At 40.2% G+C, this 26,835-nt stretch overlaps 1 protein-coding gene across 4 annotated transcripts in view; it reads left to right on the forward strand.

The window, feature by feature from the left end:
* The window catches only part of cep43 (centrosomal protein 43), an 86,051-nt gene extending 61,148 nt beyond the window's left edge, over positions 1-24,903 (forward strand). For 3 of the 4 annotated variants that reach the window (XM_059986634.1, XM_059986635.1, XM_059986636.1), the window contains 4 exons: positions 12,944-13,065; positions 13,363-13,399; positions 22,996-23,098; positions 24,406-24,903. In XM_059986634.1, coding sequence (XP_059842617.1) covers positions 12,944-13,065; positions 13,363-13,399; positions 22,996-23,098; positions 24,406-24,480 — 337 coding nt within the window. In that variant the 3' untranslated portion in view covers positions 24,481-24,903. Of the gene's footprint in view, positions 1-561; positions 612-12,943; positions 13,066-13,362; positions 13,400-22,995; positions 23,099-24,405 lie in introns of those variants that run through there. The other variant, XR_009515215.1, reaches the window with a different exon arrangement.
* Positions 24,904-26,835: the final 1,932 nt, after the last annotated feature.

Below are 26,835 nucleotides of genomic sequence, written 5' to 3' on the forward strand. Positions count from 1 at the left end.
TGTAGGTGATGTATAAGTCAGAACCAGAGCTATGCCTATGAGATGGGGCAGAATGGTGGGTATGACTGAAGGAAAATGTAAAGAGGAGAGACAGTGGAAAGCTTGAACCTCTTAAGAAAAGAATCTTGACTGAGGCATTGCCAGGTTAAAAGGCAGTACCAAATCTGTGAGCAGCTGGGTGATGGTTCAATGGAATGGGTGTGAGTTAGGATGTGAGTGGAAGACATTTAGATGAGCTCAAGTTTACAAAGTGTGGATTGTATTTAATTCTGTGAGGAAATTATGAAAGGGTTGTTTGCAGGTATGGTGTGCATGTATCACAATATGCTCTTTTCAGTGTCTTATCAAACATGTAATGTGTGATTAATTCAGAATATGGCTTTTTATATATCTATATACAGTGGCATACAAAAGTTTGGGCACTCCTGGTCAAAATTTTTGTTACTGTGAATAGCTAAGCGATTAAAAGATGACCTGATTTCCAAAAGGCATAAAGTTAAAGATGTCACATGTCTTTAATATTTTAAGCAGGATTACTTTTTTTATTTCCATCTTTTACAGTTTCAAAATAAGGAAAGGGGCCCGAAGCAAATGTTTGGCCACCCTGCATGGTCAGTACTTAGTAACACCCTCTTTAGCAAGTATCACAGCTTGTAAGCACTTTCTGTAGCCAGCTAAGAGTCTTTCAATTCTTGTTTGGGGGATCTTTGCCCATTCTTCCTTGCAAAAGGCTTCTAGTTCTGTGAGATTCTTGGGCCCTCTTGCATGCACTGCTCTTTTGAGGTCTATCCACAGATTTTCGATGGGGGACTGTGAGGGCCATGGCAAAACCTTCAGCTTGCGCCTTTTCAGGCAGTCCATTGTGGATTTTGAGGCGTGTTTAGGATCATTATCCTGTTGTAGAAGCCATCCTCTTTTCATCTTCAACTTTTTTACAGACGGTGTGATGTTTGGTTCCAAAATTTGCTGGTATTTAATTGAGTTCATTCTTCCCTCTACCAGTGAAATGTTCCCCGTGCCACTGGCTGCAACACAAGCCCAAAGCATGATCGATCCACCCCCCCTGCTTAACAGTTGGAGAGGTGTTCTTTTCATGAAATTCTGCACCCTTTTTTCTCCAAACATACCTTTGCTTATTGCGGCTAGGAAGTTCTATTTTAACTTCATCAGTCAACAGGACTTGTTTCCAAAATGCATCAGGCTAGTTTAGATGTTCCTTTGTAAACTTCTGACGCAGAATTTTGTGGTGACTGATGAAGATCGTATTTGTGCAGGTGTCACTGTGCAGTAGAACAGTGCACTACTACTCCAGAGTCTGCTAAATCTTCCTGAAGGTCTTTTGCAGTCAAACGGGGGTTTTGATTTGTCTTTCTAGCAATCCTATGAGCAGTTCTCTCGGAAAGTTTATTTGGTCTTCCAGACCTCAACTTGACCTCCACCGTTCCTGTTAACTACCATTTCTTAATTACTTTACGAACTGAGGAAACAGCTACCTGAAAACGCTTTGCTATCTTCTTGTAGCCTTCTCCTGCTTTGTGGGCATCATTTATTTTAATTCTCAGAGTGCTCGGCAGCTGCTTAGAGGAGCCCATGGCTGCTGATTGTTGGGACAAGGTTTGAGGAGTCAGGGTCTTTAGAAAGCTTTGAAATTTGCATCACCTGGTCTTTTCTAATGATGACTGTGAATGAGTCATAGCCCTAACAAGTTAATTAAGGTCTGAGACCTTGGTAAAAGTTATCTGGGAGCTCAAATCTCTTGGGGTGCCCAAACCTTTGCATATATCGGCCATTTGGCCTGTGGAGTCTGTTCTGCCATTCCATCATGGCTGATTTATTATCCCTCTCTACCCCATTCTCCTGCCTTCTCTCTGTAACGTTTGCTGCCCTGACTATTCAAGAACCTATCAACTTCTGCTTTAAATATACCTTGTGACTTGCCTTCCACAGCCATCTGTTGCAGGGAATTCCACAGCTTCACCACCTTCTGGCTAAAGCAATTCCTCCTCATCTCTGTTCTAAAGGGATATGCCTCTGTTCTGAGGTTGTGCTGTCTGGTCCCAGACTCATGCACAGTAGGAAACATCCCCTCTATCTGGGCCTTTCAATATTCGATTGGCTTCAATGAGATTCCCCTCTCATTCTTCTGAACTCCAGCGAGTACAGGCCCATAGCTATCAAGTGCTTCTCATACAATAACCCTTTCCTTCCCAGAATAATGTTCATGAACTTCTCTGGACCATCTCCAAAACCAGCATGTCTTCTCTTAGATAAGAGGCTCAAAATTATTCTAATACTGACCCCTGCATAACACCAGTAGTCACCAGCAACCAACCAGAAAACCAACCCCTAATTCCCATAATTTGCCTCGTGCCAGTTAGCCAATCTTCTATCCATGCTAGTATCCTTCCTGTAATATCATGGGCTCTTAGCTTGTTAAACAGCCTCATGTGTATTACCTGGTCAAAGACCTTCTGAAAATCCAAATAACCAACATCCACTGACTGCTGTCATTTCATGGAAGAATTCCAACTAGTTTGGCAGGTAGGATTTTACTTAAGAAAATCATGCTAAATTTGGCCAATTTTATCATATACCGCCATGTAACATGTAACCTTATCCTTAATAATAGAGTCCTACATCTTCCCAACCACTGAAATCTGACAAACTGGCCTATAATTTCCTTTCTTTTGCCTCCCTCCCTTCTTAAAGAGTGGAGTTGCATTTACAATTTTCCAGTCCTTCGGAACCTTATCAGAATTTCGTGATTATTAAAGTTCATTACTATTGCCTCCTCAGTCTCTTCAGCGACCTTTTTCAGAATACTGAGGTGTAGTTCTTCTGATCCAGAAGACTTTTAGACCTTTCAGCTGCCCAAGCACCTTAGTAATAGCTGCACTCACTTCTGTACACTGGCAACTCTTAAATTTCTGGCATACTTTTCACAATGAAGACTGATGCAAAATGTTAGTCTACTGTTTCTTTGCCCCCTTTACTACCTTTCCATCATCATTTTCCAGTGGTTAGATATCTACTGTAGCTTCTGTTTTATTCTTTATGTATCTGAATTTTTTGTATCCTCTTTTATATTGCCTAGCTTACCTTCATGTTTCATCTTTCCTCTTCTTTCTGTTGGTTTTTAAAAACTTCCCAAACTGCTAACTTCCCACTAATTTTTTTTTATATTATATGCCCTCTCCTTTTATGCTGATTTTTGACGTCCCTTCTCAACCACTGTTGTTTCAACTTCCCTTTAGAATACTTCTTCATCTTTTATATGTATCCATCCAGTGCTCAAAAACGCCACCCATTGTTGTTCTGTAGTTCCCTGTACTCCACTGTAATTCTGATTCATCTGACTTTACCTTCTCCCTCTCAAACTGTGGGGTGATTTCTACATTATGATTACTGTTTCCTAAGGGTTCTTTTACCTTTTAAACCCCCTAGTCGAATCTGATTCATTACACAACACCTAATCCAAAGTTGCTTTTCCCCTAGTGGGCTCAACCACAAGCTACTCTTTTTATATATATAAAAAAAAGTATCTCCTAGGTATTCTACAAATTCTGTCTCTTGGGATCCAGCACCAACCTGGTATTCCCCATCTACCTGCATATTGAAATCCCCCATGACTATCATAGTATGGCCATTTTTACATGCCTTTCCTATCTCCCTTTTTAATTTATATCCCACGTCCTGGCTACTCTTCTGAAGCTTGTATATAATTCCCATGAGTGTTCTTTTTCCTTTGCAGTTTCTTAACTCTACCTCTCAAGGATTCTACATCTTCCAATCCTACTTTACGTCACTTCTGTCTTGGAATTTGATTTCATTTTTTTTTTACCAACTAAGCCACTCTACCCCCTCTGCCCACCTATCTATCCTTTCCATACAGTGTGCTACCCTGGATGTTAAGCTCCCAACTGTGCTCCCAACGTCTTTCAGGCATGACTTAGTGATGCCCACTTTATACCTGCCAATCTCTAAATGTGTCACAAATTCATCTTCCTTATTCCGTATACTGTGTGCATTCAAATATGACATCTTCAGTCCTGTACCCATCACCCTATCTGATTGCCCCCAAGTTGCACTTCAACTCATCCCACTGACTGCAGTTTTGCCCTATCATCTACCTGTCTTTCCTCAGTCTCACTACATACTGTGTCTATTGTGCGTCACATTTCTAGAGGAGACATTGGATTGCGCGTAATTAAGCACTTGGTAAGAGTCAATAAAAAGAAGTTAGATTTAAGTGGAGTGGCCATTTTGTGAGTGTGTCAGTGTTAGAGTGGGGAGTTGAGGCTTTGGCAAGGAGAGGTTTAGGCTGTAGGTACATTTTTTTTTGTTTATTCTTCCTTTCTTAACGCATATTTGGAGTAGTGCGAATGCCAGGCAGCATAGTGGAATGCTCCTCTTGCGAGGTGTGGGAAGGCAGGGTAACCTTCAGTGTTTCTGATGACTACACCTACAAATACATCCAGCTGCAGTCTGCAGTTTCTAACAGACCGTGTTAAGGAGTTCGAGCTGGAACTGGATGAATTTCAGATCATTCTAGAGGCTGAGGGATTGATAGACAGGACATACAGGGAAGTAGTTACAGCCAAGGTGCAGGACACAAGAAACTGTGTGTGACTGTCAGGAGAGGGAAAGGGGTTAGACAGCCAGTAGGCAGTATCTCTGTTGCCATTCTCATCCTATCTTTATTGCAGACCAGTATGAGGTATTGTACTTGGGGGGAACCAAACAAGGTAGGTCTTAAACAGTGAGCAGTAGGGGACTGAGGAGTGCAGTAGAACAGGGAGATCGAGGGATGCAGCTCCATAATTCCTTACAAGTGGCATCTTGGGTTGTTGGGGTTCTTAGGAAAGCTTTTGGCACATTGGCCTTCATAATTTTATAAGGATGTTGCTAGGACTTGAGGACCTGAGATATAGGGTAAGATTGAATAGGTTATGACGTAGGAGAATGAGAAGAAATTTGATAGCGGTATGTAAAATTATGAGGGATATATATAGGGTAAATGCGGGCTTTTTCCACTGAAGTTGGGCAAGACTAGAACCAAAGGTCTTGGGTTAATCATGAAAGGTGAAATGTTTAAGTGGGGCAAAAGGGTGAAATTATTCACTCAGGGAGTGGTGAGAATGTGGAATGAAACTGTCAGTGCAAGTAGTGAATGCAAGAACTATTTTGACAATTAAGAGAAATTTCAATAGATACATGGATGGGAGGGTTATAGAGAGCTATGGTCTGGGTGCAGGTCGTTGAGCTAGGCAGATTTATTATTTGACTTGTTCAAGATAGGCTGTGGTGTTCTACAACTCTATCTACTTTTATACCTGCTGCCCCATATTTGGTTCTATTCCTTTTCCAAATTAGTTTAAATCCTACCCAACATCTCTACCAAACCTGCCCACTTGGATATTGGCCCCCCCCCCCCCCCACCAGATTCTGATGTAACCCATCTTTTTGTACTGGTCTAACCATCCCCAGAAGATCTCCCAATGATCCAGAAATCTGAAGCCCTCCTCCCTGTACCAGATCCTCAGCCACTCATTCATTTTTACTATCATCTTATTCCTGCCCTGATTAGCACGTGACATCGGGAATAATTCAGAGTTTACTACCTTGGCAGTCCTACTCTTCAGCCTCTTCCTCAACTCACTATATTCACTGCACAGGGCTTCTTCCCTTTTCTACTTATGTCATTGGTGCTAATGTGCACCACAATCTTTGGCTTTTCATTCTTCCTTTTGAGAATATTCTGCACCCACTCTGATACATCTTTTAACCTAGCACCTGGGAGGCAACACACCATCCTGGTGTCTTTATTTATAGGCACAGAATCTCCAGTCCATCCCCTTAACTATTGAGTCCTTGTTACAATCTCACTACTTGACTTTATCTTTCTCTACTGAGCTTCAGAACTGGCTTGGCTTCTGCTGCTGTGCCCTATTAGGTCATCCTCCCAGTAAATCCTAAGGGGTGTACTTGTTGCTGAGGGGAAAGGACATGGGGGACTACTGCATCAGCTACTTTCTCCCTTCCTTCTCCTGGTGGTCACCTGTGTACTGTCTGAAATCTGCACTCTGGGTGTGACCACCTGAGTAAACATATCTAAGAGGTTTTCAGCCTTCTGGATGGCCCTGAGTATATCCAGCTCCAGTTCCTTGATCTTGTCAGTCAGAAGCTGAAGTTGGGTGCTCTTTCTGCAGATGTAATTATCAGGGAGACCACTGGGTACCCTGTAATCTCACATCTCACAGGAGGAGCATTCCACTGCCTTAACTACTATCCTGTCTGCATTTGTTATACACATGGCTCTAACTTTTTAAGCTTAAGTTTTACAATCAACTTAATGATTCTGCACCTTTAGCCTCTGCCTGTTCTTGTCAAAGCCTGTTGAGCAAAGTCTGACCACTCTAACACAGGCCTACTCCAACAGTGGCCACTCTATTTAAGCCTTCTTTCTTTTAATTGTCTTTAATAAGACTTATTCCTGACAAGACTGGATATTCCATCCTCATCGCCTACCATTTTCAGAGGGATCTTGTATTCCACGTTCCTAGATCTCTTAGAGTTGCCTTGCAAATAGATACGGTTGCTAAGATGGTGCATAGTATGTTGGCCTTCATTATTTGGCAGTTTTAAATTCAATAGTTGTGAGGTAATATTGCAGCTCTATAAAACCCTGGTTAGACCACACTTGGAATGTTGTATTCAGTTCTGGTCATTTCATTATTGGAAGGGTGCAGATGAGATTTACTGGGATGCTGCCTGGACTAGAGGGCATGCCTTATGTGGATAGTTTCAGTGAGCAAGGGATTTTCTCTTTGGAGCATGGGAGGATGAAAGGCAACTTGTTTGAGTAATACAAAAAATAAGAGGCATAGATTGAGTGGATAGTCACAAGCTTTTCCTCAGGGCGGAAATGGCAAATCCGAGAGGACTTAATTTTCAAGTGATTGGAGGAAAGTATGGGAGGGGGATGTCCAAGGAAAGTTTCTCACACTGTGAGTGGTGGGTGCATGGAATGCCCTGCCGGGAAGGTGGTAGAACAAAATACATTAGGGATATTTAAGTAACTTTTAAATAGGCACATGGATGATAAAAAAAATGGAGGGTTATATAGGAGGGAAGGTTTAGGTTGATCTTAGAGTGATCCTTAGGAGGGACGGATTAGATTGATTGTAGGCACAGCATTGTGGGCTGAAGGGCCTGTATTGTTTTAAGTTTTATTTTCCATGTTCTTTGTAAACCCAAAATCTGATTACGTTGCACAGTTTTGCTGTCACTACCAATAGACTGCATTTGGAAAGGTTTTCAGGGTCAAATTTCTTTATTTACTTTCTCTCTTGATATATTACATACCAATTACCCTGTTTACTTGCCCCTATCTTTATGTACTGTGTTTAAAGGATGTGGAAAAAAGACGATATAAGGAAAATGCTATTGTATTTGCAATATTCACCATATGGCAGAAATGCATGGAGCGTTTTTGGAATTAATTTATTGTTACATTGCTGAGGTACAGTGAAACGCTTGCCTTGCATGCTATTCATACAGATCAGTTCATTACACAGTGCCTTAGGGCAGTTCAAGGTTTAAAATAAAGTGCTATAGCTACAGAGAAAGTGCAGTGCAGGTAGACAGTAAAGTACAAAATCACAAGGTTGTTCTAAGTTAAAAGTACATTTACTCTCAAAGTATGTATATGTCACCATGTACTACCTTGAAATTAAATTCCTTGCAGGCATTCACAGTAGAACAAAATACGATATGAAATACTGCACACAAAGACTGACAAACAATCAATGGGCAAAAGAAAGTTGTGCAAATACAAAAAAAGTAAATAATACTGAGAACATGAGTCCATATGCTGTGGAATCAATTCAGAGTTGTACCTATTCATGTTGTTTCAGAAGCCTGATGGATGAAGGACAATAACTGTTCCAGAACTTGGTGGTGTGGGACCTAATGCTTTTGTACCTCCTTCCTCATAGCGGTATAAGGTTATGGCCTGGATGGTGGGGTCCTTGATGATGGATGGTGCTTTCTTTTGGCAGTGCTCCTTGTAGATATGCTCAACGGCAAGGAGGGCTTTTTCTGTGATGGACTAGTCTGCATCCATCACTTTTTGTGGGCCGTTTCCATTCTGGACCATTATACAACCAGTCAGGATACTCTCTACATCTATAAAAAATTGTCAAAAGTTTTAGATGACATGGCAAATCTGCACAATCTATTAAGAAAGTCGTGCCTTTTTAGTTATGCCCTTGTATGCTGGACAGATTCTCAGATCTGATAATGCTCAGCAATGGAATTTAAAGTTATTGACCCTCTCCACCTCTGATCCCCTAATGAAGACGTCCAGTTTCTTCCTCCTGTAGTCAGTAATTAACTCTGTGCTTTTGAACCATACAACCAGATTTTCAGTCTTCTTCCTTTATGCTAATTCACTACCACCTTTGATCCAGCCAACAGCAGTGGTGTCATCAGCAAACTTAAATATGGCAATGGAACTATACTTAGCCTCACAGTCATAAGTAAGAGGAGGTAGAGTAAGGGGTTAAGCACACAGCATTGTGGTGCACCTATGCTGATGGTGATTGTCAAGGAGGTGTTGTTGGAAATCCAAACTGTCTGGGATCTAAGGAAGCTGATATCCTTCAATGTGTGCAGCAGGACGTTGGTGATCTTTTATCAGTCTGTTGTAATGAGTGCAGTCTTCTTTGCGGCTTTATGTTAGGGGAGGGGCATTGGTGCTGATGATGCAAAGAGACTAAGTAATCTCATCAGAAAGGCTGGAGCCATCCTTAGCTACAACCCAGACTCTTGAGTTAGTGGTGGAGAGGGGTCATTAGTGGAAAGCAGGTCATTAAACAAACATCCATTATGGACAATCGGTCACATTCTCTCCATGACCTACTGAACTGGCAGCAGAGCACCGTTTCGAATAGACTCATTCAGCTCTGCTGTCACAAGGATCATGACAGAAAATCTTTCCTACCAAATGCAATAAGCATATACAACAGTTCATCTCTGTGCAACTAGAGAGCACACATCATAATACAATAGTCTCACAATATTATTGTGTATTATTTTTCTGTACCTTATTATTAGTCTGTATACTGCTAAGTGTGTTTTTAAAGGTTGCTGCTGTAACTGAATAATTTCCCACATAGGATCAATAGAGTACTTATTATTAATATTATTATTACTGTCTACTAGTGAGGAAGTTGATGATCCAGTTGCCAAAGGAGGTGCCGTGGCCCAAGTCTTGGAACTCAGTAATTAATTTTGAGGTAGTAATAGCATTGAATGCTGAGCTGTAGTCAACAAAGAACATCCTGATGTATGTGTATTCATTGTCTAGATGGTACAGAACTGAGTGAAGAGTCAATGAAATGGCAATTGTTGTTGACCTGATTTGAAGGTAGATGCTAGATTGTGAGGAGAAAAGTCCATCTTATCATACCAGGGAACCATTCAGTAGTCTTATGGCTGTAAGGTAGAAGCTGTCCTTGAGCCTGGTATTACGTGCTTTCAGGCTTTTGTATCTTCTCCCCAGTGGAAAGAGAGAATGTCCGGGCTGGTGGGTGGGCGGAGGTGGGGTCTAGTCTTTGACTATGCTGACTATCTTACTGAAGCTGTGAGTTATACAGACAGAGTCTGATTTTCTCCATTTGAGAGCTAGGATGATCCATTGAAAGGCTGCGGTACTTGATGCAGTCGGAAGGGTAGACAGGTTTTGAGAAGGAAAAGAGCTGAAGTTGGTATTTCAGGACAATAAGCTGTTGGAACTAGACAATATTACAGGTAAGCAGCTTTTGAAGACAGACAGGAAACTGAAGTTGGAAGGAGGGGTGCATATGTGATGTAAGAAAATTGGAGGAGATGATGGTGCTAGACAGATGGACAGATAATGAGTATTGGGCTTTAAAAGGCCCATGAAGGTCCAGAGGACGTGTGTATGTTACAACAGATAAAATATTTAGAGAGAAAATCAATGTTCAGGAAGTGGAATTTTTATAGATTCTTCTGATTTTTACTTTTTGTCATGCCTTGATTCCTTAGGATTTGCTTTCTAAGAATTAAGAGATAAAAGAAGATGAGAACAGCAAGATGTAGGTTATGGGCCATGAGGAGCAAGAATTTTTTTCTTCACCCATAATAGCAGTTCTCTCTCCTCTCCTATAATTGACCTTTCCCATCTAAGCCTCTGCTGTACCAAACTCCACATGTTACCTATATTGCTGCCAGTGAATTTGACTGATGCTAAGCAGAAAATCACTCTCTGGAAGAGAAATTCTATTGACTTACTATTACTATTACCCTAGAAACCTATTGATGCAGAAAAGTTAAAATTGATTTAGAATTGAATATTGATACTGCAATTCTTCACTCCTTAAAGGGCTAAAAACTATTTCCAACAACTTAGCTATGATTTGTGGAGTTATTTGCAGTTTACATAGCTTATTAACTGTTTGTTGTAATTTACGTCATTGGTGTTTTCTGTTGTGTTTCACAGTGATTTGTTCTGCTAGTTACATCCTGCAGTATCGGTCCTTCTGAGAGAAACAGAAGTATTTCAGAGTTGCCTGCTTCTGGTAGCAAGAAGCATAGCAGTCAGAAAATATAAATGCTACCTGATTCATATTTGTACAATAATCTGCAAAGTTGGTAAAGAATTGAGTAATCTGAACGTAGAAGAGAGTTGCAAAAAGAAATGAAAGATCTTGCTACAACTTTTTGCTGAAAATCATGTTAAGCAACTCAAAGTGAAAAATTAACTTCATGAATTCTAAACTTATTAGAGCCCGTCTTGAGCTGCACATCGGTTTTAACTATGTTGCTATTGTCATTTCAAAAAAACATGAATTTAAAAGATTCCTACTAAAACTAAGTCAGTAAATTGTGCAAATACCTCTGGAAATCCATGTGCTAATTGGCTTGTGTATCTAAATCCACAAAACTGCAGCAAGCTGCTGTGCAAAGGGTTTTGAAAGTGCTTGTGCATGAATTGCAAAACTTTGGTTTGCAAGTGCAGCAGGCTATCAAGAAGGCAAATGGAATTTTGGCCTTTATTGCTAGAGGGATTGAAATTAAGAGCAGGGAAGTTATGCTGCTACTGATGAGGTCACAACTGGGGAACTGCAGGAAGTTCTGGTCTCCATACTGGAAGGATATACTGGTTTTGGAGTTGGTTTAGAGGAGGTTCATCAGGTTGATTCCAGAGTTCCAGAGATGAGGGAATTAAACCATGAGGGCAGATTGAGTCTCCTGGGATAGTACATGCTGGAATTCAGAAAATGAGAGGAGATCTTATAGAAACATACGAAATTATGAAAGGGATAGATAAGATAAAGGCAAGAAAGTTGTTCCTTTTGGTAGGCGAGACTAGAATTAGGGGACATAGCCTCAAGATTTAGGGGAGTAGATTTAGAACAGAGATGAAGAGGAACTGCTTTTCCCAGAGAGTGGTGGATCTGTGGAATTCTTTGCCCAATGAAGCAGTGGAGGCTGTCTCAGCTAATGTTTTTTAAGACAGGGTTGGATGGCTTTTTACATAGTAGGGGAAATGAGGGTTATGGGGAAGAATCAGGTAGGTGGAGATGAGTCCATGGCCAGATCAGATCGGCTATGATCTTATTGAATGGCGGAGCAGGTTTGATGGGCCAGATGGCCTACTCCTGCTCCTACTTATGTTCTTTAATTCAAAGAAATTCAGAGTTGAAAAGTAAATTCATATCTGTTAAATTTTCTTTTTGTTTTAAATCATGTTTAAAATTGTATATATTCTCTGATATATTTCATACTTTAAATTGGCTAACACTGATAGAAATTATTTTATCAAAGTACTTGGAGGCTTATTACAGGGGGAAAATCATTTTCTTTTCTGTAAAGCTTGTCTGACCTTTATAACCTGAAGCCAGTGTCCACTGATTCAACCTGGATCAATCTGTATTCAAGAATGATGATGATAGAAGCAGAATTATGTGTTTGTATATTGTGCGGGAATATACATAGTTTCATTATGGATTGTCCGTGGCCGCCTATTGATGTCAAGTTTTACACTGCTCAGATTGTTCAGGTTTGAATGAACCTATTTGAAAGCCACGCAAGACAGCGGAGAGGTGAGGCTGTCTCCACATAGGCAATGATGTAATCACTTCCATCAGCTTTAGGTGCATCTGAAACGGTCTTGGTGAGGATGAGTTCAAGCAGGTTTAGATCTTGTGTTTCTCTCACAACTTGTTGCAGACACATTCTAGGAGCTCTGATCATTAGAAGTTAGATAGCTGGGTTAATGGTTAGGCAACCTTTCCAAGATTTGTGGTGGAAGTGTTTGAAATGATGGCTGAAAAGTATGATGCTGTAAGACTTTGTAGTCTCATTAAACAGATGGAGAATTTTGCACATCTTTCAGAGACTGGTCATCTAGAATGATGTCACACATAGACTGTAAAAAGTTGAAGCATATTGGGGAGCAAACTCTGCTTTTATGACAGTTTTTTTAGTTTAATGGTCATTGTTACAGATAATAGCTTTTCATTCCAGGTCATTCATTTAACTACAAATTTAAATTTACCAGCTACTTTAGTGTTTTCTTTAATCATTTGTCCAGGACTCAGGATTATTGGTCTAGTGGATTAACCATCATGCAACCATTCCATTCAAATACTGATCTTTTAGATACACACCTTGAGATAACAAACTGTTTATTTTGACCAATGATAAGTGGATTATGTAGTTGGTTCTGATATCAGTTTGATTTAACCATCTCTGCTTTGGATAGCTAGTTTGGACTATTTACAGATGAGGTTTTTTTGGTTTTACATAAAACCCTATTCTGATTTTTCTTAATACTACATTTCTCATATTGCACCTCAGATTTGAGGATCTCCAAAACTCAAGTTTGAAAAAGATTTTTTTTTTACATATATAGGCGGACTGATATGAAAAGTAAACCTTTGGGTAGTCTAACGTCCCTTTCGGATGCTCCTCCTCTGACAGCAGACCTGGGTACACTAGCAAGAGAGCCAGCATTAAAAGAAACTGATTTAAAAGGTTAGTTAAAAATCATTTACTAATCTATTTTAAATATTTAAGCATACTATCTTGTGAAAGGTGAGCATTTTTTTAATATAACATCCTTAATTATTCCTTTTATTTATCCTTTATGCCTGGGCTATGTGTAGATTGTTTTCTTTCTACTATTCTTGTATATCCCATCATGTCAAAATCTCTTCACTAGCCAAGTAAAAGTAATATGAACAATACAACAATGTCATCCAATGTTAGAAGAGAGACAATATGTAAAATGATTTCTAATACATGCTGTCATCTCTGATCTCTTTGGAACAGGTGATGAAGAAGAGTATTATGATGATGATTTTATCAGGTAAGAGAATCCTTATTATTGAAACATGTTTAAAATGCATACTGATTTTTTTCAGTTGATAAATAATTCGATCAGTAGTGAGAATTTCATGGCTTCTGAGAGCTCAGCTGCTGGGATGTTACTCATTGCAATTGCTTTCTTTCTGCTGTAAAGTTTTTATATTAGGTTTAAGTTGCATGAATTCCCTAGTGATCCCTTGTGCTGAGAAAGTAATATAATTCTGAGTTGCCTTCCTTGTACAAAGACTGTTGCTTCCCTTCCACGGGTATCTCCTCCATTTCCTGTACATCTGCCTTTACCTCATACTTTGGGCATTGTAACAGGGAAGGGCATTCTTTCACCTTGAAAGGGCCATTGAAAGGGTTATTTGGCCATTGAACTGACTAAACCATTTGATCATTGATAATTTATTTTCCTCCTTAACCCCATTTTTTTACCTTCTCCCTGTAACCCTTATTAATCAAAAGCGTATTAGTCTGCTTCAAATATATCCAGTGACATGGCCTCCACAGACTTCTGCGGCAATTAATTAAACATATTTACTGTCCTCTGGCTGAAGAAATTCCTCCTCATCTTTGTTCTGATATGTGGTCTAATCAATGCCTTTTAAAGCCTCAGTATTACATCCTTTTTTTTTTAGAAAAGAAAGATATTCTAGTCCTCTTGAAATGATTGCTAATGTTATATTTGCCTTTCTTACTACTGATTCAACTTGTATGTTAACCTTCAGGGAATCCTGCACAAGAACTCCCAAGTACCTTTGCAGCTGATATTGCTCTGCATTTAGAAAATAGACTGCACTTTTATTCTTTCTGCAAAAGTGCATAATCATACACTTCTCTACACTGTATTTCATCTGCCACTTCTTTGCCCATTCTCCTCATCTGTCCAAGTGCTTCTGTAGGCTCCATGCTTCCTCAACACTAGCTGCTCTTCCAATAATTTATATCCTCCGAAAACTTGTCAACAAGGAAATCAATGCCATCGTCCAAAACATATAATGATAAACGTAGTGGACCCAGCATTGTTGCCATTGGAACATTACTAGTCTCCGGCAGCCAACCAGAAAAGCGCCCCATTCCCACTCTTTGCCTTCTGCCGGTCAGCATATCTTCTATCCATGCAATATATAGTTAACTGTATACTAGTATCTTTCCTGTAAAACAAGGGCTGTTACCCTTTTTAGCAGCCTCATGTATGGCATCTTGTCAAAAGCCTCCTGAAACTCCAAGTAAACAGCATCCAGTGACTCTCCTTTGTCTATCCTCTATCCTGCTTGTTACTTCTTCAAAGAACTCCCAACAGATTTGTCAGGTAAAATTTCCCTTTAAGAAAACCATGCTGACTTTGGCATATTTTATCATCTGTTTGGAAATACTCTGAAACATTTATCCTAATAATGGACTCCTAATGTCTTCACAACCACTGAAATCAGGCTAATGGTCCTATAATTTCATGTCTTTTGCCTCCTCCCCTTCTTAAAAAGTGAAGGGATATTTGTGGTTTTCCAGTCTTCTGAAACTGCTCTAGAACCTAGTGATTCTTGAAAGATCATTACTGATTCCTCCACAGTCTCTTCAGTTCCTCTTTCAGAACCCTGAGGAGTAGTCCACCTAGTTTAGGTGACTTATCTACCTTCAGAACTTTCTGCTTCTCAAACTTCTTCTCCTTAGTCATAGCAACTACCTTTACTTCCATCCTCTGACACTTCCGAATTTCTGGCATGCTGCTGGTATCTTCCATAATGAAGACTGACACAAAATACATATTTGGATCATCTGTCATTCGTTTATTTTACATTGCTACCTCTCCAGCATCATTTTCCAACAGTCTGATATCCACTCTTGCCTCTCTTTTGATCTTTATATCTATATACTACTAAAACTCTCATGCTCTGTCTGTTTGTGACCTCAATTAGCGCAAATGGTGCATTACAGCAACACTTTTTTTGGCTAAATCAACTTAAAATGTGCTAACTTACAGAATGCAGGCAAAGTTCAGGGTTATATATTCCTATAAAATTGCTCATTCACCAAAATCAACTGCCCCATTTTCACCCGAGAGCCGATCCGCTGTCATGGAAATAGGAACGTGACACCATGATACATGCGCACGGCCAGCCTCTGCAGCGACACCAACCGGAGCAAAAGGGCAAGGCAGCTCTATTTCGAGCGGTCACATATCACCGTCAGCATGTGCAGGATTGGGACAGATCTAACTGCCACCCATCAATAAGAGATCATTAAATCTTATTGTAATGACATACTTCTCTTTCAATATTTTTATTAGTTTTTGCATAAAGGAATACAGAGAACAAGAAGATATATATTACAAGTCAAAAAAGTACCTAATACATTGTATTAAAAATACAGTTCCAATCATAAAACCCTGAATTCATAAAAATTAAATTAAATCATAATATTGAAATATAATAATTTTGTTACACAGAAAAAAATTCTGAACTCACTACCAAAGTCAGAGCTGTTAGGAAAAGCAAGAAAAAAGGGGGAAAAAACCCTTATATAATAAAATATATTGGCCACTATCTGTACTTTTACAACAGATCAAAGGTTTTGAAAATAACTCAAAAATGGTCCCCACAATGTATAAAATTCTTGACTAGATTCAAAAACTGAACATAGGATCTTCTCTAAATTTAAGCATGACATAACATCCCGTAACCCATAACAACGTACTTCGAGACACCCATAAAACCTTCTGCTGCAGTCAAAGGACAGCGGTGACTATATCACGTCCATTTTGGAGAGCGCCAACCACATCATCAAGAATAATCAGCTTCCTTTGGTATTACTGCTTCGTATCTTCTATCCAGTATGAGGGTAAAAAAAAATATAGTCAACCTAATTATGTCACATGGAAAGAGAAGAGGGACATTATGGTCAAGAGATGATGCCAAACGTCGTCGGGAAGCTGCAAGGAGAGGGAGAGAACAAGAATCGGATGAGGCCAGGGCCACACGACTCTAGGATCAAAGAGTCAGGACAAAAAAGATGAGAGAAGCAGAGACAGAGAAGGAGAGGCATGCACGTCTCCAGAATGACAACAACAGGCACAGGAGGAAGAGAGAGGAAGAGACAAAGGAGCTGAGAAATGCACGTCTCCAAGATCAGAGACAAAGAACAAACAGCAGAAGAGATGAAGAGACGGCATATGAAAGGACTGCACGTCTCCAGAATGACAATGAGAGGTACAAGGGTGGCAGATCAACCAGAAATGTTGTCATCAGAAGTGTCCTTCGTTAAATGAGGAGGAGCTATGTTTGCCTTGCTACGTGTCTTTCTTCTTTAATAAACTAAGTTTTTCTTCTTCAATTTCCAAAGCAAAGTAACACCAATAGCGTTCAGGAAAATTTAATGTTCATTCTGGTCACATACTGCACTACCTTTCTCTCAAAGGGTGCCCCAACGGGTCACCCCATTGTCTAGTATAATCTAAAAATAATTTCTGTATTTTTTTAGGTTGTTGGCTAGATTTATTGTTTCTCTCATTTTTAATTGCATTTTTAGTTGCCTTGTTGGTGTTAAAGCTTCCCACTAATTTCTACTATATTGAAGTACTATATTGCTTATAAGCTGTCTTTGATTTTCCTGTTTGGCCATTGTTCCCTCATCCTCTCTTTAGAATGTTCCTGCTCCTACAGGATGAAACAATCCTGCTGTTCTGAATTAGTCCCAGAAATCCCAGACGTTGCTGATCTACCATCATCCCTGTTGGTGTCCCCTTCCAACCAGCTTTGGCCTGCTCCTCTCATGCCTCAGGTTATGATCACTGTTTCATACGATTTCATTTACTTTAAGCTCAAGCTCCCTAATCAAATCTGTTTCATTACACAACACGCAATCTGAATAGCCTTTTCCTTAGTGGGCTCAACTACAAGCTGCTCTAAAAATCCATCTCATAGGGATTCTATAAATTCCTTCTCTTAAGACCCAACATCATCCTGATTTTCCCAATCTACTTGCATTTTGAAAATCCCCATGGGGATTATAACACCACCATTTATACCTGCCATTTCTGTTTTCCATTGTATTTTGTATTCCACATCCGGGCTACAGATTGGAGGCCTGTACATAACTCACATTAGGGTCTTTCTGTTGTAGTTTCTCAACTCTACCCACAAAAATTCTAGGTCTTCTCATCTTACATCACTTCTTTCTAAGGATTTGATTTTTTAACCAATAAGACTGCTCTACCTCTGCCGACCTGCTTCTTCTTTTGATACAATGTTAAGCTCCCAGCTGTGATCTTCTTTCAGATAAGACTCATGCTCAAAAGCAACAAAGCTGCCATTTTCTAACTGCACTACAAGATCATCTACCTGTATGTATTCAAACCTTCAGTCCTGTATTCACCACTCTTCTTTTCAATTTTATCTCCATGTTGCCTGAAGTTAAAATCTTGGCCCTTTCAAAACTTTTAGTCTTATTCTTTACTTTGGAGACTTCAGTAACCTCTCCTGCATTCTTCCCTTTTACTTTATCCACACATTTCCAAGCTATTAGTCAACTCTCCTACTATGTACTTTAAAGCCCTATCCACAACCCTAGTGTTGTGCTTCATTAGGTCACATTGATGTAAAGGAGGCCACACCGGGAGAACTGGATACAATTGATGACCCCAACAAACTTGCAGGTCAAATGTTTGGAAGGACTGTTTGGATCCTGAATTATCTTTACCGACCACACCATGAACCTCCGTATCCAGCACATAATTCTCCAAAACTTCTGCCATTTTCAGTGGTATGCTAGCACTGCATAAATCTTTCCCTTCCTCCCCGCCCCCCAGCAATTTCTAAGTAGCTCTTGTCCACTCAGTCCTCCGTACGTCAGTGAGTCTATCAGGGTCAACTACTCTATCCAGTACTCCTGGTGCAGCCTCCACTACATCAGTGATCAGAGACTGCTTCATTGAGCACCTTCACTTTATCTGTCACTTTAAGGCAGGATCCCCTGGTGACTACCCTTTTCAATTTGACTTCACATTCCTACACCAACATATCTGTCCATTGCTTACTCTGCTACCGTGATGGGGCCAAGCTCAGGTTTGAGGAGCAAGACCTCATTTCTTCTTGATAACCTCTAATTTGATGGCATGAGCATGAACTCCTCTGATGTCCAGCAATTACTCCCCACCACCTCACTTCATTTCTCATTCCTCATTCAGGTTACCCTCTCCCCCTTTTGCTTCCTCACCTGCCTGTTAGTTCCATCTGCTTCTAATCATCCTCTCCTTATTCCATAATCCACTGACATCTTCAGCCCTTTAATTGTTCCACCTTTCCCCTTCTAACATCTTTCTTCATTCTCTCACCCCTACCTTCTAACCCACCTTCCCTCTCATCTGGTGTCACCAATCACCTGCCAGCATATACTGCTCCTCTCCCCACCTTACTGAAGGCTTTTATCCTCTTCCTTTTGCAGCCTTAATGAAAGGTCTCATCCCAAAACATTCACCTCCATGAATACTGCCTGACTTGCTGAGTTCTTCCAATGTTTTATGTTTTTCAAGTTAAAGATCCTTCTTCAAGCCCTTTGTCTTGGAAAAGTAAGTGTTAAGTTCCAGTGATAGATGATGCATGATAAAGTAGGCCAAAGTCGGTGTGATGTCCTTCAGGGGATATCTTGCCTCAGAGATCAGTTGGTACTCTTTGAGGAAATAACAAGCAGTGTAGTCAAAGAAGAGTTAGTGCATGTTGGTTACTTGGATTTTCAGAAGGCCTTTAACAAAGTGCCATACCTGAGGCTGCTTACGAAGTTAAGAGCCCATGGCATTACAAAAAAGTTACTGGCATGGTTAGAGCATTGGATGGTTGGTAGGAGGCAGCAAATGGGAATAAAAGGATCCTTTTCTGGCTGCCAGCGATTAGTCCTGTTCCACAGGGTTGGTGTTTTATCCTGTATATCAGTGATTTAAATGATGGAGTAGATGGCTTTGTTGCCAAGTTTTCAGATGATATGAAGAGTGGAGGAGGGGCAGGTAGTGTTGAGGAAATAGGTAGGCTGCAGAAGGACTTGGATTAGGAGAATGGGCAAGAAAGTGGCAAATTAAATACAGTGTTAGAAAACGCATGGTCGTGGGCCTTGGTAGTAAAGATAAATGTGCAGACTATTTTCTAATCGGGGAGAAAAAACAAAAATCTGAGATGCTTGTGAATTTTTGTGCATAATATCCTAAAGGATAACTTGCAGGTAGAGCCAGTGGTGAAGAAGGCAAATGCAATGTTAGCATTCATTTCAAGAGGTCTAGTATACAAGAGCAGGGATGTGATGCTGAGGCTTTTTAAGGCACTGGTGAAGCCTCACCTTGAGTGTTGTGAACAGTTTTGGTTTGCTCATCTGAGAAAAGGAGTGCTGGCATTGAAGAGGGTTCAGAGGAGGTTCACATGATTTAGGGAATGAAAGAGTTACCAGACGAGGAACGTTTGATAGCTCTGGGTCTGTACTCACTGGAATTTAGAAGGCCAGGGGAGGATCTCATTGAAACTTTTTGCATGTTGAAAAGCCTGGACAGGATAGATGGGGAAAGGATGTTTCCCTTGGTGGGAGAGTCTAGGACAAGAGGGCACAGCCTCAGGATAGAGGGGCATCCTTTTAAAACAGAGATGCAGAGAAATTTCTTCAGCCAGTGGGTGGTGAATTGGTGGAATTTATTATCACAGGAGGTTATGGAGGCCAGGTCTTTGGGTGTATTTAATGCAGAGATTAATAGGTTGTTGATTGGACACGACATTAAAGGTTACAGGGAGAAGGCTGGGAGTGAGGCTGAGGAAGGGAGAAAAGGATCAGCCATGATTAATGGCAGAGCAGACGTGATGGGCCAAATGACCTAATGTCCTCTAGTGTGTTATGGTCTTGTGCTTTGTGAGAATAGGCTTTGTGTGAATTGATATTGCACTGAAAACTCATTATCAATCAAAGATTATGTTCTCCCTCCCATTAACCCAATGACCAGATGACCGTCTTTGTTGTTTATCCTGACCTCACTCCATTCAGGACGTTCCACTGTCTCAACCATTCGTCTTCCATGCTCTCTACATTTTGTTATCACTTCTTCCCACTTCAGATAAAGTGTTCTTTCTTTTTTTCCCTTACGTGCCTTGACCCATCAGCATTTTATGTTTGTGTTCCAAATTTCCAGCATCAACATATTTTTCCTTTTTTTTAATTATATACCAACAAAGGCATTAAAGGTTACAGGGAGAAGGCTGGGAGTCGGGCTGAGGAGGGAAGAAAAGGATCAGCCATGATTAATGGCAGAGCAGACGTGATCCACTTGATAGAAGTAATTATTGAGGTTCATTGGTCATAGCTGGCCTCCTATTTTTTGCTCTGGTGAGAGGTGATTATTGTTCATAGAAACATAGAAAATAGGTGCAAGAGTGGGCCAGTTGGCCCTTCGAGCCTGCACCGCCATTCAGTATGATCATGGCTGATCATCCAACTCAGAACCCTGTACCTGCTTTCTCTCCATACCCCCTGATCCCTTTAGCCACAAGGGCCATATCTAACTTCCTCTTAAATATAGCCAATGAACCGGCCTCAACTGTTTCCTGTGGCAGAGAATTCCACAGATTGACCACTCTCTGTGTGAAGAATTTTTCCTCATCTCGGTCCTAAAAGGCTTCCCCTTTATCTTTAAACTGTATGAAGAAGGTCTGATTGATCAGTCCCTGTAAGCAAAGGATGCTTGCAGGCAGAAAAATGGGAGGGTTCAGAATCTGAATCAAGTTTAGTATTACCAGAATATATATGTTGGTGAAATTTGTTGTTATGGAGCAGCAGTACATTGCAATACATAATAAAAACTGAATTACAGTAAATGTATATTAAAGTTAAATAAATAAGTAGTGCAAAATAGTAGGTAGGTAGTGTTCATGGGTTCATTATGCATTTAGAAATTGGATGGCAGAGGGGAAGAAGCTGCTCCTGAATTGTGGAGTGTGTGCCTTCAGGCTCTGGTACCTCTTCCCTGCTGGTAGCAATGAGAACATGGCTTGCTGATGGATGCAGCCTTTGTGAGGCATCGCTCCTTGAAGTCCTGAGTGCTGGGGAGTCTGGTGCCCATGATGGAGCTGTCTGTTTTTACAGCTTTCTGCAGCTTATTTTGATCTGTGAAGTGCACCCCTCTCCTCCCACCAGACGGCGATTCAGCCAATTCGAATGCTCTCTGCAGAACATCTGTAGAAATTTGCAAGTACACCCTATCCTCATTGTATGCGGGGGATACTTTCCTTGCATTCGACACATAATGTGAATAATTATTTAAATGGAGAAAGTAGGGGTGCATTCCAGAGGGCTTCCTAAGTATGTTTTATCTGTAATTTATTCACATTTTCATACCAATACGACACAAAAGCAGTACCACAAGGCACATTCGTACTATATTTCATCAATTTAAGGTAATATTCAGTGTAAGAAAGTTAACATACTAGGGTGTACAGTACTCACCAACAGTGGCAGGTGTATTCGCTCCGGGAGATGAGTGGTGGTTGTGGTGGCGGGATCATATCAAGCATAGCAAGAGGTGAAAGAAGACTCGTGGAATTCTTAGAACTCCCAGCAGCAGGAGATGACACCAGTTTGAATAAAGTGGTGAGGGTTGTTTGCTTGGCAGCATTTTGTTTTTCAGCATAAATTTGCTTGTAGGGAAGAAGGGTTGATGGCAGGGAATGACTGAAATGCTGTCTCTGTTCTAAACTTGGGTCCATGCCCATCGCCATTTGTTCCAAGTATTCCGACTTCCACCATTCCCTCACTGTTGGTAAACTCCCGGAATTTTCAAAATCATCTGTTGCTTGCAACATCTGAGAGATAGTTGACCGTAAGGAAAAATATGCCTTGAATGTGGATCACACCTTGGTCGAGTGGTTGAATCAGCGATGTTGTGTTAGGCGGCAGGAAACGCACTGTTATGATAGGATGAATGCTGTCCAGATGTTTAGGATGGGCTGGTGCATTGTCAAGCAACAAAAGAACTTTAAAGGCAAGATTCTATTCCCGGTAGTAGCGTCCCAGAGCTGTGTTACCTTCCAGTGATGTCACACTGTTTATAATTTCCAACTTTTTTTCAAGTGTTAAAAGTGTTTCTCTGCCACTCGGCTGATGGCCCAGGACATGACATCAGACGCTTAGGAGGCACAGTTAAATATTTCAAGCACAAAATCACTGCGCCATAGGTAAAACCAACAAAAGTCTAAGAGCACAAGATCACGCATCCATACATTACCAAAACCAATGCGAGACTGGCAGGAGTGAGACTGTGAGGCGTGCACACGTGACTTGTATTGGCGGGAAAGCAGTGCTCCTCACATAACTGAGAGTTTTGGACGCATATAAGGAGACGTTGGTAGAAATAGGTTCCTTGCATAACTGTGAATCCGCTTGGTCTGAAAACGCATATAACAAGGATAGGGTGTATCTTATACTCCTAATGAAATATAGCTGCTGTCGTGCCATCTTTGCAACTGCAGCTATATGTTAGGAGTCACTTGCACCTTCAAAATATTAATATCTAATGGTATCTACCTTTTGTAAGATTTATAAGTTGTGTCATAAATATAAATGTCTCTGTTTCAGTGGTAGTCAACGTTCGGATAAAACAAAGAGTGAAGTGAGCATTGGTGAGGAGATTGAAGAGGAAATTTCATTAGAGGGAGAAGATCTTTGTACCAGTGATAAGGTTTGTACACCTTTTGGAGTACTAACAGAAGGGTTAGATTACTATATTATGTATGGAACAGTACAGCACTGGCAGTCCATTCAGCTGAAGATGCTTTGCCAATCTTGATGCAGTTTATAAAACTAAATGTTTTTCTCTTGTGTCATATACATATTCCTCCATTCCCTTTATATTCAGATAATATGCAAAAGTGCTAGAAACACTTAATAGGTCAGGCAGCATCTGTGGAAAATGAAATAATTGTAAACAATTGTCAGTTCTGACAAATGGCCTTTGCACTGAAATGTTAACTGTTTCTCTTTCCATAGATGCTACCTGACCTGCTGGATTCTACAGTGGAATTGACCAGTTCAGATACAGAGAAAATTAGTTACCTGAAATTGTTTGGTCCAAAAGGCTGGATCGTAACAAGATGAGGCGCTAGTTTTCAAGCTTTTGTTGGGGATTGTTAGAACTGTGTAGGAGTGCAGAGATGGTCAGAATGGGAGTGGGTTGGAGAACTAAACTGCCAGGCAACAAGAAAATCATCCTTGCCCTTATATAGCAGGAAATAGTCACAGGTGTTTAATGTCTCTAAAGTAGAGCAGGATTGGTAAAGGACAAAAAAAAGAAGCTTGTTGAGCTTCAGGGAGGGTGAGGTGGGAGAAAAAGTGGATGTGAGAATAAATATAAACAGGATAGACATGTAATTTTTTCATTCTTTTGTCATTGTTCTTTTGTCTCATTAACCAGATAGCCTTGCTTACAACTTATTCCCATTGTCACCCATTTTTATCCGATCAGATACTTTCCCCATTCTCCCTGCAGTTCACGGGCTTCTTTTATCTCCCTTCCAGTTCTGGTGAAAGATATACAACCTGAAACATTAACTCTGACCTGCTCAGTATTTCCATTATTTGCTGTTTTTATTTTAGATTTACAGCATCTACAGTTTTTTTAAAATTTCATACCTCCACGTCTTTGGGTCCTGAGATTGTGCAGAGGGAAGAGGTAAAAGGATGGAGAGGTATTGCATGAAGAAGAGATATGAGAGTAAATAGCGATGAAGGAAACTGCTGCTTAGTCAGCTTTAGGATGAGGGAAGCCATGTCTTTGGTCTACTCTTGTTAAAAGTATCATAAATTTTTTAAAATGGCCTGTTGAATGTAGACACTGGTGGGATGGATATTGAGGACCTCTAACCTTGCTCTGACCCAGAGGAGAGGGCGAGATCAGGGACACATGATTCAGTGATTCCATAAACTATGGACATTTGTATCTTTATTTTTCATTATTTTGACTAATTTCTTGCTTATTTTTTTTTGCAGCTTGATGACTTTACACAGGACCACACCATATCGAACTGTAGTGATGTAGCAGATTATTTAGAGGATGTGCCATAGTGGCATTGGCAGTATTATGCATTTCACTGTACAGCTGAGTAGTTTTGCCTGCTTTTGTTGTTCTGACAAAATTCTGAAGATGTAATTGATCTCTCCAAAATAAAACCACGGACCTCGATCAACACTCAGAAATGAAGCAATCAAAATGGTACTGATTTAAGCAGTGGGAAATCGGCAGTATATCGACCATCATTCAGTATATAGTTGGAAAGATCTCTCTTAGCAAGAATTAATAAGTTTGGACTTAAATTGTAAAAGTAAAAGCATAACTATTAAAAGTTAATTTAATACTAACTTACATTTTCAAGTTCTTTGTATTGAAAATGTGTTATCAAAGTTGTGTAACTTTTTTTTGGAAATGGTTGAGAACTCACAAATATACTTATTTATTCTTTGTCATTTGAATTAAATCTATCAATATTATTAGCAAGTCTCTGGAAATTTCCTGAATGTAAGGCAGAAGCGACATTTAATTGGTCAGACCACACTTTTTGAGTATCGTGAGCAATTTTGGTCCCCTTGTTTAAGAAAAGGTATGTCATTGAAGGGGGTCCAGTAGATGTTCGCAAGAATGATTCCGGGAAGGAAAGGGTTAATGTAGTCTGGAGTGTTTGACTCTGGGCCTGTACTTGCTAGAACTTAGAAGAATGGGGAGAGGAGCTTATTGAAATGTATCAAATGTTGAAAGGCATAGGTGGAGTGAATGTTAAGAGGATGTTTCCTATAGTGGGGGAGTCTAGGACCAGAGGACACAGATAGAGTAGATGTGGAGAGGATGTTTCCTATAGTGGGGGAGTCTAGGACCAGGGGATATAGCCTAAAAATAGAAGGATGTCCCTTTGGAACAGAAATGAGGAGTTTATTTAGCCAGAGGGTGGTGAATCTGTGGAGTTCCTTGCCACAGATAGCTGTGGAGTTCAAGTTATTGGGTATATTTAAAATGGAGAATGATAGGTTCTTAATTATTAAGGGTGTCAAAGGTTACGGGGTGAATGGGGTTGAGGAGCGTAATAAGTCAGCCATTGTGGAATGGCGGAGCATCCTTGATGGGCTGAATGGCCTAATTATGCTCTCATGTTTTATCATCTGAATTGATGTTCCCATGAAGATTTGATGGTTGGGTTGGAAGAAGGAGAAGTAGAGAGGATCAGATGTGGTCTTTGCTGCTGACTGGTGTCCATTGATCTCTTAGTGAAATCATCATACTCACTCTGCCAGCATTTTGAAAAACATATTGTCGCATTGTGGTGCATCGTGCACATAATTCACATTTCTGTCCAGAAGAATGAATGCTTTAAGGACGAATGTTGGACAACATGGCTTTTTTTTTAGCCAGTAATGCTGTTGCCTGACTGCTCAACATGTGGGCATTCAAAGATCAGATGTCCTGTGTGTGTGAGAGAGAGAGTGTTGGATCTCCCTTTTTTCTGATCCTTGGGGTTCTTCTGGGGATTAAGAATGGTGAGGATTTAACTCTTAACAATCATTCATCTTAAAGTTTAAACAAACGTACAGACATTTGATACAAAGTGAAGAGCTGAGAAGCAAAGCAGAGGTTCAATGAAAAGATGGCACCTTTGAAAACTCCATCACTTTTATAATCCAGATAACAGAAATTCCTTGGGTAAGTATAAACCAACCAATGGTTGCACAATTACATCATGTGGGTAATGGGCTAACACTTAGCCAATGGAAAATTAGAAAGTTGATAAACCATTATGTAACTGGGGACAAACCACCACATACTGTGGAAAAATACATGATTTGGTTTAAAAAAAGTACATTATGATTAAACTGTGTCTTTAGTCTTGCATTAATTCATCTAATGTCTTATAAAAAAGTATTTAAAAAATTGTGGATTCCAACAGTACCCCCCTTTTGATTCTATAAGGACCCTGGCAGAATCACATCTGAAAATTCAGAAGTGGAAAATGTATGTTACAGAGTAATGAAAACCTACTTCTTAAAAGCATTGTGAGTCATTTTGACTGGCACATCATGAATAGGGGAAAAATATAACAGGCAAAAATATAACAACAAGCATCAAAATAAAGTCCATAATGTTGAATAATTATATTCGTGCTTCTCACAGTACTGGTCTTAATCTGGATTCACTTCAGCTCACTTGCAGTGGCTGGAGTGTGCCCACTTACTTTTACCTTTTGCTGAACCGCTGAATTGGTAATTAACAGTAGTTGCTGAGGACCTCCCCATCGAGCTCCCAAGGGTTCCGTGTGCAGTTTCTTGACTCGGAGCCATTCGCCAAGAATCCAGGTATGTCCTCCTGATGGACCACTTCATGCAGCAGAAGCCTGTTGAGAAGCAGACTGAACAGCTCGTGTTAGTTTTACTTAA

This window comes from Hypanus sabinus, chromosome 12, assembly GCF_030144855.1.
Source record: "Hypanus sabinus isolate sHypSab1 chromosome 12, sHypSab1.hap1, whole genome shotgun sequence".
In the NCBI taxonomy this organism is placed as follows: domain Eukaryota; kingdom Metazoa; phylum Chordata; class Chondrichthyes; order Myliobatiformes; family Dasyatidae; genus Hypanus; species Hypanus sabinus.